Consider the following 14,489-nt stretch of genomic DNA (forward strand, 5'->3'; position numbering starts at 1 on the left):
TCAGCTGTCGTTGGGCCAAAAAAAAACCCGTAACGGGCTTTATGGGCCTTTAGGTAGTTGCATAAATATGAGACGCGGTTCTAGTTGGAAGGCAACTGTTTAGCGATGTTGAGTGGCCATGACAAAATAAAGGTGATGGCTGGTTGGTGTGATAAAGGTGGATGGAGGGACTATCACGTTTCGAATTTCTTAACCACCCGGTCCACCCGGACCCGGGGCTCAAATCATGTGCCACTCACCAGTTAAATGTTAAATAATTAATAAACAAAATTTAGTTGTTACAGTTTTTACTACAAATTAACATAACGGCTCATAAATCATAATTAGTAAAATCATTAAAAGTATATAATCAATAAATCAACTATTAATTAATTCAATTGACATTTTAATTCTTTTTGTTTAGTCATTTTATAGTCATGTCAATTTGTAATTTGAAGTAAAAGTTGAAGGTCGAAAGTGTTCCTATCAACACTCAAGTGCTGTAGTGCCGTTTGGCGACCAATATGACATTACACTGCACTGTTCGCAATAAAAAAAATTAAAAAAGAAAATAATAATTAGTATAGAAAAGTGAAAAAAAATAAAAATTGTAATCATTTTTTATTTAAATAGTAATAAAAAATAAATAATATAATATAAAAGTGAGTCGAGAATATTTTGATGTTGATTTTTTTTGAAAAAAAATGAAGTGAATAGTGTGTTGGGGGGGGGGGGTGTTGTGTTGTTTAACAAACAGTCCCTCAATAATTAAACCCTTAATCTAGTTATTTGTATGAGCTGATCATTTAATTTGTCTGTACTTAGATTTTCTTTTTCTTTTGCAAATATCTAAAACACTCTATCTCAAAATGTATGAGCCTTCTCTTGATTCTTTGCGGACTCGTAAGAAAATTAATTCAAATAGTATAGACAATTTATATATTATATTAAAAAAAAAAACTACGTTTTATATGTAAATTTTCTTCCATGTCATTTATTGTTTAATTTTTAAATACTTTTCTATCAAACAACCTTATGCAAATGGGTTATACGTAAGGATATTTTGGAAAGCATAAATAATTGCTATAAGATACCTATGAGTAAATCGACTAATCGAGAGTAACGTTAAATATTACCTTCGTGTCTTCTTTATGTCTCTCCAAACTTAAAGTGACTTTTAAAATTACTATTAGATTAAAAATTTTCAGAGTTTAAGTAGCTTTTAAATTACTATTAGATTAAATATTTAAGGAAAGTGTTAGGTGTTTTCTTGGTGTTTTTCTAGTGTCTTATTGGTCCTAGGTGGGTATTTGTTGTTATCATGCACAACAATGATGAATAATATAGAATCGAAAAGAGAGAGGTCAAGAGAGAGTTGAGACACAAATTTACGTAGTTCAGCAAGGTGCCTACGTCAACAGGAGAATACAACTATATTTTACTATTAATAATTCAGGGTTATAACATAACATATATATATATATATATATATATATATATAAACACCAAGAGAATACTTAGCATTCCCAAATTTTTAATCCAATAATAACTTTAAGGGATATGCTAGGTATTCTACTGGTGTTCTCCTAATTCGAAAAGGACAATAGGATTAAAAGCCACATCAAATTTGAAGAGACACAAGAAGGACATGAGTTTCTTCTAACATTTCTTGTAAAACCAAACATGAAAACCTCATATTCGATCTCAAAAACCCTATCAAATTATTAATCATTTTCACGCATAATTTAAGTCACATTTTTTTAAGAACTCATATTTTTAGACTTCGCATTATTGAAAATGAGAATGTCGGGAGAAATGTTAAATTATCCAAACCAAACAACAAATAACGTTAATTAAGTAAGATTAATCTATTTTGTTCTTTCTTTTCTATTTATTTGTTGCTTAAATATTTAATTCATCATATTCCATTTGTAGTTTACCATCCATTATTGATGATAAGATTACTCTAATCAGGGACCACATACCCCGACAATTATGCATCAAAACGTAGTCAACAAGTCTACATTTTGCAAACAAAGGAATTGTGTGACTTACTGCAGGATGTCATTATGGTTCAAAAGAATAATATTAGGATAAAGTTTTCCTCCAAATTTGGTGGGAAGAATTTTCTCCAACCTACTCTATAAAAATGACATATATCATTTAATTGTGAGATGCACATGTTTTTCTAATAGCAGAGACAAAGTTGTAATAAATTTTATTAAAAACTCATGTGTATCTCTCATGTTATTAAAAAAATGAATATGTCACTTTTATAAACTAGGTTGAAAGAAATTTCTTCAACCCAGTTTAGAGGAAAACTTTGTTCATAATATTATAAGTAAGACTTTAGTTTTTTTTTTTTTTTTTTTAAGTGATATGATTCATTAAATTTGAGATAAATTATTATTAAATTTTGATAGATAATTTTAAAAGTCATATCGAGTAATGATAGGGATGATATTTTTATTCTCTCAAAGTTCATGTAGTTTTTAAAATTACTATTGAATCAAGATTCAATAATAATATATCTCAAATTCAATATTAATTTTAAAAATCACATCTTTTAGGAGAATAAAAAAAATAGTTAATAACATTACCCATCCAAGTATCAGCGTTGTCCCAGTACCCATTGTTTTAGTTGTCTTTTAGGGTGAAAATTCCGTAAAATAGGGTTGGGTTATTGTATTGGGCTAAAACAATTTTATTTTCGGATCGAACTGGTTCAAATTGGCATTCGGACAACCCAAATAGAACAAATTTGTGTTGTCTAAAGACTTTGAACACTTATCCGAAGTTTGGACAACCAAACACATAAATTGCCCTATTGCAACTTTTCATGCATGGGTCGGAAATCCCTTTCTCTCTAATATACTTCAAAGAATAGAAATTTTATCAAATTCAGTATTTAAAAGTGTCAAGAGTTTTTTAATGTGTGAGAAATACATAATTTTTAGGAAAAATTTTACTTTAAACATATGAAAACTTCATATTTTTTAAAAATAAATAAATAAAAATATTTTTTTAAAAAAGGTCCAAGGTGACCGTACCGTGGGTTACCTTGTGACCCGTGGGTCAGGTTAGACCCACGCGGGTCTAGCCATGACACACGCTAGCTCTCGGCCAAAGACCCACTATGGGTCGGCCGAGACCAACCGTGGGTCAGCAAAACCAAGGCTGGGTCTGGTTGCTACACACGTGGGTCTGGGGCCCTTTTTTTTTTTTTTTTTTTTGAAAAAAAAAATGGAATTAAAGGTAAATTTGAAATTTTATAAAAAAAAAGTTAGGGGTATAAAAGTCATTGTATCACATTTAACGTTTAAAAACTAACGAAACGGTTTAAATTGATGGCAATTGAAAGTTGATGGGTTCAAATTGAGAGTTTTTGAACTTTTGAGGTCTTTTAAAAGCGTGCGGTAGTTCAGAGGTCTACAATAAAGTTTTTCATATTTTTTAATAGAATGTGTTTTTCACTTTTTTTTTTTTGAATAATATATATATATATATATATATAGAATAACTTCTATAAGGTCTTGGCACAAACCAAAACATTTATACCATCCAATAAGGACTTAACAAATCAACGTGGAACACTATAAGACAAATAAGCAAAAACACTTAATTTTTATTCTCATGTCCTTAAAGGTCAAAAAAACCTTCTTTCACTTTTTCTATTCATCTACCTAGCAACCACGATGCTACCACCCGACTTGCCGCCGGCTACATATCCGGAAATTCCTCTTATACATTTTGAAAGAAATTTATCTATGTACTATCTCAACTTAATTATCATAGTTTTTTTTTTTTTTTTTTTTTTTTTTTTTTTTTTCAATAAAGAAGTATTTACATTTGACTCAATAAATTTTCTATTCATAATCTTTTATTTTTTTTAAAAAAAAAATCTTTATTTTATTTTATTTTAGCTACCAACTTTTTTTAAAGTTACCTCACTTTCTATTTTAATTATCAATTTTTACTATATATATAGCTATATTTTTTGAGTCATGTTATGTGGATGCCAAACTAGCGTCAGACATATATTAAAAATAATAATAATAATAATAATTTTTTTTTAGTTAAATTTATATGAGTTAATATTTAATTTTTAATACCTCAAAATTTGTTTCTGGATTAAAAATTAAAATCTAGGGGTGAAAGGTTAACGCTTTAGGAATTGTATCATCCAAAGAGGATTTGATCATCCTAAATTTGGTGCTAATACCTCAAATTTAGTGATAATACCTTAAATTTGGATTTCCTTTTAATATCTCTCTTCTTCAATTTTTTTTTTTTTTTAAAAAAAGCAAAATATCTGACGTTATTTTTTTTTAAAAAAAAAATCTTGGCCACGTGAGACTTTGGCAGACGCTAGGATGACCCAGGCTGTCGAAAATCTCTACTCATATTTTTGTTTAATATTTTAAGTAATTCATCTCAAATTTAGTAATAATTTTAAAATTTATCTTAATTTTAAAGATAAAATGAAATGATGGTATATATTTAATATTTTCCTTCCCTCCTCAATTTTGTATCCCAAATCTCTAAAATAACCTTTGAACTATTCGAGTGTGAATGCATAGGAAGTTCCGTAGGACCGTATCTAAACTGGCGCTGACATTGCAATGCGTAGGTCGGCCGAGCTTATCCCTAGTCTACAAAAGACACTGGACCTTGTTTGTTATCATGGCACACCCGTGCGTTAATCTGATAAAATTACAAAAAAAACCTTTTTATTTTTTATTTTTTTTATTTTTATATTTATTTACGTTTATGTACAGTATAAGCAATATTTCTTCTTTTACTAATAAAAAAGCATTATAATGTTTACCAAAATATTTCGTAAAATTAACGTGAAATGACGAAATAAATAGCTGTGAAAGAGAAGCGTTACTTAAAACAAAAAAAGAAAAGAATAACAGCTAAGCGAGAGGAACACTGATAAAACATCGTCCTCAATAACCTACCCCACCTAACATCGAAAAACAGAACCACTAAAAAATCCAGCCACGCGAAACCATAAACCGCCCACCACGCGTTAATCACCACAGTCCAACCGCGGACAAGTCATTTTTCTTTTTTCACCTCGTCGTTGTACGATAACAAAAAAAAAAAAAAAAAAATCCCCGTGAGAAAGTCCAGGCTGTCCCTCAGATATTCATTGCGTAATAAAATAATTTTTTTTTTCTCTCACTTTTATTAAATGATGATGATTGATTTTTGAAAATGATTATTCCAAATTTGTCCCTCTTCGCCGCTCCTTCCTTTTACCTTTTTCGTGTCTTTAAAATTCCTCTTGACTCGGCATCCTTCCGCGTTAAGATTCTTCTTCTTATCGAATTCCTCTGAATTCTTCAAACAGGTACCATATATCTCTCTTCATTTCTTCGTTTCTCATAGTTGAGGTTTTCGATTTTGGAGAATCGGTTTTGATTGTTCACGATCTGATCCAATCGCCAGGATCTGCTTGTGGAGTCGAAGATTTTATTTTATTTTTCTTTCCTACCGTTTCTCAGCAACCAAACAGAGCGCGAAAGAGGAGGTACGAGAGAAGAGATCTGATGGCGGAAGAGCACAGATGCGAAGCTCCCGAAGGCCACCGGCTGTGCGCTAACAACTGCGGCTTCTTTGGCAGCCCAGCCACCATGAACCTCTGCTCCAAATGCTACGGAGAGTTACATCACTCCTCTCCCAAATCTTCCATGGAAATTGCTCTCTCCTCCTCCTCCTCCTCCTCCTCCTCTATTTCTTCTCCACCGGCTACCGAGTCTCTTCCTCCTCCTCCTTCTCCTCCAGCGTTGACCTTGCCGGAGGTCGCCAGAGATGTACGGACACAGGCGGTTGTGTCCCGAGGCGACGACGTGGAGGTGGCTGCGACGGCACAGCCGAATCGGTGTTCCACTTGCAGAAGACGGGTCGGATTGACCGGGTTTAGGTGCAAGTGTGGGACAACGTTCTGCGGGGTCCACAGGTACCCGGAGAAGCACGGGTGCTCGTTCGATTTCAAGGCGATTGGGAGGGTGGAGATTGCGAGGGCTAATCCTGTTGTCAAGGCCGAGAAGCTCGAAAAGATTTAATTTAATCAGGACCGCCTGATTTTACAACCGGATGAATTTGATAAGCTATGGTGAATGACCGCGTTGATCACGAACTTACGGAGTTTCGTTTTAATGTGTATTTTCTCTTTGATGTAATTTTAAAATAAGTTTTACGTGGCTTTTTCGTTTGCTTGTAAAAAGAAAAAGGAAATATTTAATCATGAAATCGAATTGCACTTGCATCTGGGTTCTTCTTTGTATTTTTCAACTGGGTTGAGAATTTGAATACCATTGACGTGTACCCTAGCCAATCAAAACGAGCCAACTGGCTATATGGGCTGGGTCGCATTGTGCTTTTCCCCTAAGAAAAGTCGGGGGGGAAAGTTTGGGTTACTCTTCCACATAACAATACTGGTATCGCACTTCATGCATTAATTTTAGTTGAGCAGTTTATTCGAAATGTTATAAACACATAAGAAAAGAGAGAAAAGGGGTGGTGTGTAAACTACAAGGGTGGCGGAGTGCCCGAGCCATCTTCTTTGGTTATCGGAGTGATTTAGCCACTTACAAATCTTTTTTTAAAAAAAGACACATACGAAAGAAGTGTGGTGACTTACGGCATCTTAGTTATGGGGGCAGTCATTAGGGACTAAATTATAAATTTTTATGAAAAGGTTAAAAGCATAAATGAGAACTCTTTTAAAATTGATAATCAAATTAATATATACAAAAATAAAATTAGTATCGATTTAGTGTCACCAAAATATAAACAAAATATATTTTTGTTTCTTAATTGATTTTAATTTTCAACTCAATTACATATTAAACTAGAACATGACAGTTCTTTTAATCATCAATGATTAAATATTTCGTAGCAATTTTTCAATATTCCATATACAACATCAAAGAATAAAGTCAAAAAGTCATATTTAATTTTGTTGTAAAGTTTAGTTTTGACAATATTAATCGTTGAAAATACTGGTTCACCGACTAACGCCCAATTTGACGATCAAGAGCACGCTGCAGCTGAGGTGAGAATAGTATGCCCACCACGATTCCACATGTGAATCCCGGAAGCAAAGAGAGAAAAAAGTAAACCGCCAACCTTTTTGGCTCACATTTTCCTGTCGAAAAGTGACTTTTTCTTTTCCTTATTTATGATATTGCCAGCAGAAAAGCGTTGTAGAGAGAAGGCAGAGCGAAAATCTGGTGTGAGTAAAACACAGAATGGAAGCGAAGATGCGGTTATGCAAGATAACGACTTCTGCCGCTTCCGAGCAATTTAGAGTTTCACACGTGCCTTATAGCCTAGAGTGTTTACAGGGCCAAGTCTCTTAATGGGCATGGGCCATATTATAAGAGGTAAACCCCGCCGATTAAGAATTGACATTCTCGATCTAGTCCAACTAGTTTACCCCTCTCGATCATTTGAGGGACATTAATATTGTAAATTGCTTAATAATTAGAGAGATCGTTAATCAGAAAAAATTACAAAAACACGCAGAGATATTGTTATAATATTATATTTAATATATTACGGGAATATAATATTGCGAAAATATAATATTCTAACAGATATAAAGCAGGCCTCACAAACTTTGATTTTTTATTTTTATTTTTTTTCCTTTCTGTCTAAAAAATAACTTAATTAGAAGTAAAAATACTACAAGCTGACAATTTTATTACAGTGTATAAGATTCACTTTTTTAATGAATCTTAAAGAACTAGAAAGCCCTAATTACAACAAATGATGGTTGACTTGACTCCCAGAAACAGAAATACAGATTGAAACCGTACTTTTATCTCATCATTATCTTTTCTTGCTAACGTAGCAATAACGTTAATCAATCTTTTTGATTAGCCATTGTTAAAATAAAAAAAATAAAAAAAATTTAAAAGCTGATTGATACGATCACATCAACGAGATGAAATAATTATAAAATAAAAGCGTGGTTTCTGCATTACTCATTTTTTTTACTCTTTCAACCTACAAAGAAAGAAATCGGACTGGAGGGTTTCAAAAGAAAGATCACCCTCAAACTGTATATATAGTCATGCGAATCTATAGTTCTTCCTTAAAAGACGATGATAATCCTTGGTCGTCCACATCCCAGCAGGCTTTGGAGGTGCTTAAGCTTTCAAACCAGACCTGGTCTGCCACGACTGAGTTGGAGTCATTGTTGCGTTGCCATGACCAATGTGCATGTGTCTCGTTTACTATTCTCAGCCGTCCATGTCCAAAACTTGCCTCTCGAAACAAGGAAAGAGGGGAAGCAGGGTCCTTGAAACTACATGCCAATAATTTTTTATGATCAGTTGACTATGTATTGGACTAGCTAGTGTGAGCAATTTGGAATGAAGAGTTGTTTCAATCCAAGCTGCTCACCTCAAGGGGAATCCACAATAATTTAGAGTATGTTTGGTCCCGAATATCGCATGTCCAACAAGTGTTTATAAACAAAATTACAATCATTTTTTTTTTTTTTGGCATACCACGCAAGAGGATATGTTTCTAAGAATGCACGATTTTAAAGACGGAACCGTATTTTTATAAAAGCAAAAAAAAATTTAGGTTGAACTATATTTTTAAAAATCAAAATTTCATTAACTTCATTATTATTTTTTGAAACTGGACGTTTTGAAACCGCTAAACCCTGAAAAGCTATTGATGAAAAGCTTGATGAATACTTACGTTAATGCTAGTCCTTCTCGGTTCCCTCCATCACCAATGGTGACATACAGCGGACCACATTGATTCTCCTCCTTGTTGTAAACCCTAGTCTGTCATGCATATATATATATTATTATAAATCCCAGTGAAGAGATAGAAAACCATGAAAGTTTGAAGGATTGTCAATGGACTTACGAATCTTTCATACGCATGAACATGACCGGAAAAAACGACGTCGGCGCGTGCCAAATACAGCAACTCTTCCAAAGATTTTCTCATGCTTTCTCCTTCACCTTGATGGGCCGTGTTAGTGTTATACCACGGCGCATGCAAGAGCACAACCACCCACGGCGTCTTTTTCCGGTCGACTTGAGCCAAATCCGCCTTCAGCCACTTGTACTGAGACGATTTTGCGTCAAAATCAGCATAAGATCCTAGCATTATAACGTGAGTCCCTGCAACGTCGAAGGAGTAATACAAATTTGAGGTGGATCCACTCTCTTCGTACGGCATCCGCCACCGGGCATTGTAGGAGGTGAAGCCTTGGGGGTGGATGATCGGAAATATCTCACTCTCGTGGTTCCCTTCCGTCACCATCCACGGCCGGCGAGTCGCATATGGCTCGACTAGGCGTCCGAACGAATCCCATAGTGGCTGTTGGGTATCGGCGTAGGATAAATCGCCCGGCAACAAAAACACGTCGTAGTCCTCGCTATCAACATGTGCTAGGGTTGAGGCTGTCCATTCTGTTTGTCCTAAGTCTCCTGCAAACAAAAAATACCAAATTTTCCAATATTAGGAAATTCATTGAAAATTATTTTTTAACAACAGAATATTAAATAATTGACTAAATCAATTATTTCTTATGGCTTAGATTATTTTTGAGGCTGGACCTTTGTCAATTGTTTTGGGTCAGTCTCGAGGCTTTGTGTTATCTCTGGCCAGACTCTTGTTTGAGTCTTTTTGGATTAGGCTTTGGTGCACCTATGTCTTTGTTTTTTAAGGGCCCAGATATTTTTTTTTTCATCTTATTTGGGCTAATATGCCCAAGTTGCACTCCAACTACTGTGTCACATATGGGGCAAAGATTTCCGAAGTAACCTGATTGAATTCCAATTGGAGTTTCGGCCATAATACCCATCTTTTCAGTATAATATTTTACAAACCAAAATTTTTTCTGATATTATATGTTAAATTTGGTTGAATTTATTTATATATAGAAAAAGAGAATTTATTTTAGATGAAATCTCAAAGACTTACAGCCAAGCTGTACAGTTTGTGCAAAGATTTAAAAGTTGAAGCATGAAGTAAAGTATCCGAGGTAGGTGTGATCTAAGAGTTGAAGAAGTAATTTCAGATGCAAGTATATATGCCAATATATAGCACAACAAGAACATGAGTCACATGACAATGCAATTATGCAAGACAAGACACCCAACTTCATGCAATCTTTTTTTTTTTTTTTTTTTTTTTTCAACGAGTGGTGTACACTCTTTCCATATATGACGGCTAGCTTTGCTTAGACTTAAAGCACTAATTGCCAAACCAACTCGTCCAGAATGTTTTAAATGAAACACCAGTGCGTGGGTCATTAATTTTTCACATTTCAACTGTAGATAAAATACCTACACCGTCCATAATATCAAAGGAGGTTAAGTTTGAACTGTATAATTTAATGTGATGAAGAGTTTTTAACTTAAATTTTTGTGGTAAAGCTCATATTGCAATCTCTGCCAAACTTGTTAGCATCATAAATGGAAAATTAAGTTCAAGACTTACCCACAACTGCAAACTCAATGGGAAATCCGGAAGGAGGTGTACGGAAGGAAAACTCCGGGCCGGAATCTCCACACCTGTAGAAATAGGTGGTGCTGGGCTTTAAGGGTCCAATCTTAACGTGGTGGATCTCGCCGGAGCTGTAAAAGAAGTACTTATACGATGTGTGTTCGCCGGTCGCCAATGCATTGTAATTTCCCGGTGTTTCTCCATATTCCACGATTGACTTGGAATGTTTGGTATCAGTAACCCACGAAACTCTTATATGATCCTTCCCCGCCAATGAAATATGCACCTAATAAATAATTGATTAAAAATAAGTGAGCAAATATATATATATATATATATATATGAACCAAAAGAGAAATATATATATGTATATATATATATATATATGAACCCAAAGAGATTGAAGAGACCTGTTGGGGATCGGCGTCCGACCGGTTATGTGGAGTGAATACCATTGGGCGAGGAGGTTGCCGAGAAAGACAACCCTGTGATTGTATGAGACGAGGGAAGAGAAGTATGGTTACGAGGAGAGGGAAAGCGCGTAGGTATAATTTCTCCATTGTTATTGAAGTGTGGCAAAGGAGTCAGATATGATAAGATGTCTGCAGATTTCAGTTCTATATATATATAAGGAGAAGGAGGAGAAAGTGGGTTTTGACGGTTTGGAAAATGTACATCATCAGTAGCTAGCTAGATTGCAATGGCGTCAAGGAAGCCCACTTTAATGGGAATCATTTTTGGATATGCTTGCAGCAATTAGCCCATGACCACACAAAATAGCTGGTCGATTCTCTTGGCTTTACTCGCTAGCTAGCTAGCGGCTTAAAGGCTCGGCTTCGCTATATATGAATCAAACTGTTTTGTTTTTTTTTTATTAACAACTTATAATTTAAAGAAGAGAAATAAGAATTAGGAAGAGACTTAGAAGAATTAAGGTTGTTTGACCTATGACTTACGTTTACACATCAAAACTTTTTGATGATTATATATTTCCTTGATAATTTGATTATATATAAAGTTTGATTTATAGGAAAGGAGTATGAATAGTTATATGTGTTTTTTTAACTTTTATATTAACAATTATAATTATAATTTTTGACGCTTGAGTTATTGTAACTCTTATCTATTCAGATCTTGTAACTTTTGTCTTAATACATTCACCTCTACATTTTCTCATTCAAAATATTGTAATAAAACATATGATTTTCTTGGACTCTCGATGGCTACACCTACTCCTGCAATTTCTTGAGTAATTTCGCAATTTCTTTTGATTATTTTACCGGATAGAGACGACACCATATATAAGGACTTATTGTGATTATTACTTATTAGAATATTACGAAGCTGCCAAAAAAACTTGTCGAGGAAACGACAGACTGAGTTTTGCTTTCTGGTAGATGCCCAACTAGAAGTTTCCTTCGCATCCCGATAAATTATTTTAATTTATTTAAATTATATGATGTTCAAATACAGTATATATACTCAATTAGATTAGAATAAACTGAGAAGGAACTAATTGCCTTATATATATTCTAAACTTTTTATCATGGAGCTAATTAATTTCCTTGATAATCTAAATTTTTTCTCACTAAATTATTTTGAGAAAAGTTTTGTGACAAATTAAGATTTTGGATGATGGAAAAAAATATCTGTTGGAATAGGCAACCCATTTGAAAACATGGGCGGCTCTATTCATGCATTCGGATGGGATTTGAACTGTCTAAATACCTGTTCATCGAGGTCGGTTGATCACTAACTTAATTTGGAAGAAGTTTCGTAGTGGCTCACGGCAAGTTCTCCCATATATAATGCTTTTTTAACCCATGAGTGGTGAGAAAAAGAGCCCGAATTGGCATGAGATAGTCGGTCGGGAAAGCTTATTTGCACAAACCACTTCAAAGAGGAAAAAACCAGACTTCAAATGGAAAAATTAATTAATAAAATAGCTGCTAATTAATTAAATCTAACATGTAAAATTAATTGCAATTGCCTCTAAAATTAGCTGCAAGTGAGCCACTCATGAAACTATCAAACATATTAATAATCATAATTGCCTTAAAGAAGGCAAAACTTCACAAATTCGATAGAATTAGAATTCTCTCAATTTCATTTGAACTGGAGAGTGGATATCATGTTAGTTATAGTGGAGGGGTATTTTTGTCCCTTCAAAAAATAAAAAAACAAAAATACCCTTCCACTATAGCTAACTAGATATTTTCCAGTTCAAATCTGTTCCCACAAATTCAGCCTAATGGAGGCTGCAACGGTCAACAAAAGTAGCTCACAATTAACTCATCTTCCGTTCATTTGAATTGAATAATATCCTGTTAGTTATAGTGGAGGAGTAATTTTCTCTTTTCACTTTTTAAGAGGACAAAAATAACCTCCATTATAATGAAGTGGATATTCTTCATTTAAATGAAATGGAGAGGATCCTAATTCCAAAACCAACACCCATTACATATTCACAATCATATATTTTGTGATGGTTTAATCTCTCTCCTTTACATGTCAATAACAATATTGCTAAGCTCTTTTGTTTGTCCATTTAAAGCTTGCTTTTTGCTAAATTATTTTTCTTGTTAAATTAAAGGAAGCAATATTGAAAACAGTAGGTACTGACCTCGGCCTAATTAAGCCTTGTTTTCAAAAGCTAGCCGAGCTGAAAGGAGATGAGACTCTTTGGTTGGAACTCTAGGTTACTTTGGATGATCGATGTTTATATTTTAATTAGAAATGATGAACTTCACACGCTTTTCCTTCCATTTTCCCAACAAATTTCAAAGACCCAAACGCAGGGTTATCTGCATGCATGGACCATTACAGATGCATGGCTGGCGTCAGTGGTGACTCTTTGAATTAATCAAGCTCTAAACACTTTGTCACTACGTACCTACCACTTTTAAATCAACACTCCAGCACCCAGGCGGCCAATAACCATAATGGTTAAATTTAGGGTTAATTAGAGAGAGAGAGAGAGAGAGAGAGAGAAAGGGAGGGGCTGTGACGTGCATCACATGGTACTGGGAACGAGAGATAATTCTGAGTCAAATGTTGTTGTTGTGTCATAACTCGATTAATTAACAAGAAGAGTTTAAAGAAGTTCAATGCCAGCCTTGTTCGTGTGAACAAGTAATTATATATAATTAATTATCAGAATATCCCCTAGAATCTACTTTTGGGAAACACATAACTACAGGAGCTTTTGAATTCACCCAAAAATACTAGCAATTTTAAAAGTTTCCCTCTTATATCACAAGCTCAATTCACTTCATTTTTTTAGAGACATAAGAGAAATTTTTAGAATTATTCTAAAAATACATATGAGAGTGAGCTACGTTTTATCGAGTAATGCTATGTATCATCTTTTTGTCCTTTTATTTCTTAAAATTGATGAGACTTTTAAAATTACCATCGAATTTAAGATGAATCACTAATTTAGTGGATTAATTAGATGGGGAACCACTACATAATCAGCGATCGATTAGGATCTATTCAGAAATGTATACTTAATATTGCAATTTCTTCAAGAAAAACAATAATAAATTATTAGAGTAAGCATAAGGACAAGAAATTATTGGAATTATAGTTTAAATAAGAGCATTTTGTCTGACCAAGCAAACAAAAACTTGATTCGACCAATCAACTAATTATATTCTGATTGGTTGTTTATGTGGTAATAATTAAAGTACAATTAAAATGGGTTGTTTCATCCCTCAATAATCATTTATTAGATTTATATTTTATCAAATATATCGTTGGACTACATAATCCGCTACATGATCTCTCCAATATCATGTTCACCAAATACTAATATAGTCAAACTAATTAAAACTAATCCATCTAAAAAATGTTTAAAGCTATAATTTTATGATATTTTAAAATGGATTAAAAATATGAGTTTGAGATTAGATATATAATAGATGTCGGTTAATATATATGTAATAATGATCAATGATGAATTTGACAAAATATTCAAAGAAAAATTATTGAATAATATAATATTATGAAAATTAAAC

The 14,489-nt window shown here is 33.6% G+C and overlaps 2 protein-coding genes across 3 annotated transcripts; one reads left to right on the forward strand and one right to left on the reverse strand.

Moving 5' to 3' along the window:
* The first annotated feature begins 5,215 nt into the window (after positions 1-5,215).
* On the forward strand, positions 5,216-6,274 carry LOC132191789 (A20/AN1-like zinc finger family protein). 2 transcript variants are annotated; one of them, XM_059606887.2, is made up of 2 exons: positions 5,216-5,338; positions 5,437-6,274. In XM_059606887.2, the coding sequence occupies exon 2, from the start codon at positions 5,538-5,540 to the stop codon at positions 6,051-6,053; it is 516 nt and encodes a 171-aa protein (XP_059462870.2). In that variant the 5' UTR covers positions 5,216-5,338; positions 5,437-5,537; the 3' UTR covers positions 6,054-6,274. The 2 variants fall into 2 exon arrangements, with proteins under 2 accessions (XP_059462870.2, XP_059462871.2); XM_059606888.2 differs by having other exon boundaries at positions 5,493-6,274.
* A 1,622-nt stretch (positions 6,275-7,896) lies between these two features.
* Positions 7,897-11,167, reverse strand: LOC132192038 (purple acid phosphatase 22). Its single transcript, XM_059607224.2, has 5 exons — positions 10,881-11,167; positions 10,465-10,756; positions 8,881-9,449; positions 8,707-8,795; positions 7,897-8,302 (listed from the first exon to the last, which is right to left on the reverse strand). Exons 1-5 carry the CDS (start codon positions 11,028-11,030, stop codon positions 8,077-8,079), a joined length of 1,326 nt encoding a protein of 441 aa, XP_059463207.2. The 5' UTR covers positions 11,031-11,167; the 3' UTR covers positions 7,897-8,076.
* Positions 11,168-14,489: the final 3,322 nt, after the last annotated feature.

This window comes from Corylus avellana, chromosome 10, assembly GCF_965113065.1.
Source record: "Corylus avellana chromosome 10, dhCorAvel1.hap1.2, whole genome shotgun sequence".
NCBI lineage: Eukaryota > Viridiplantae > Streptophyta > Magnoliopsida > Fagales > Betulaceae > Corylus > Corylus avellana.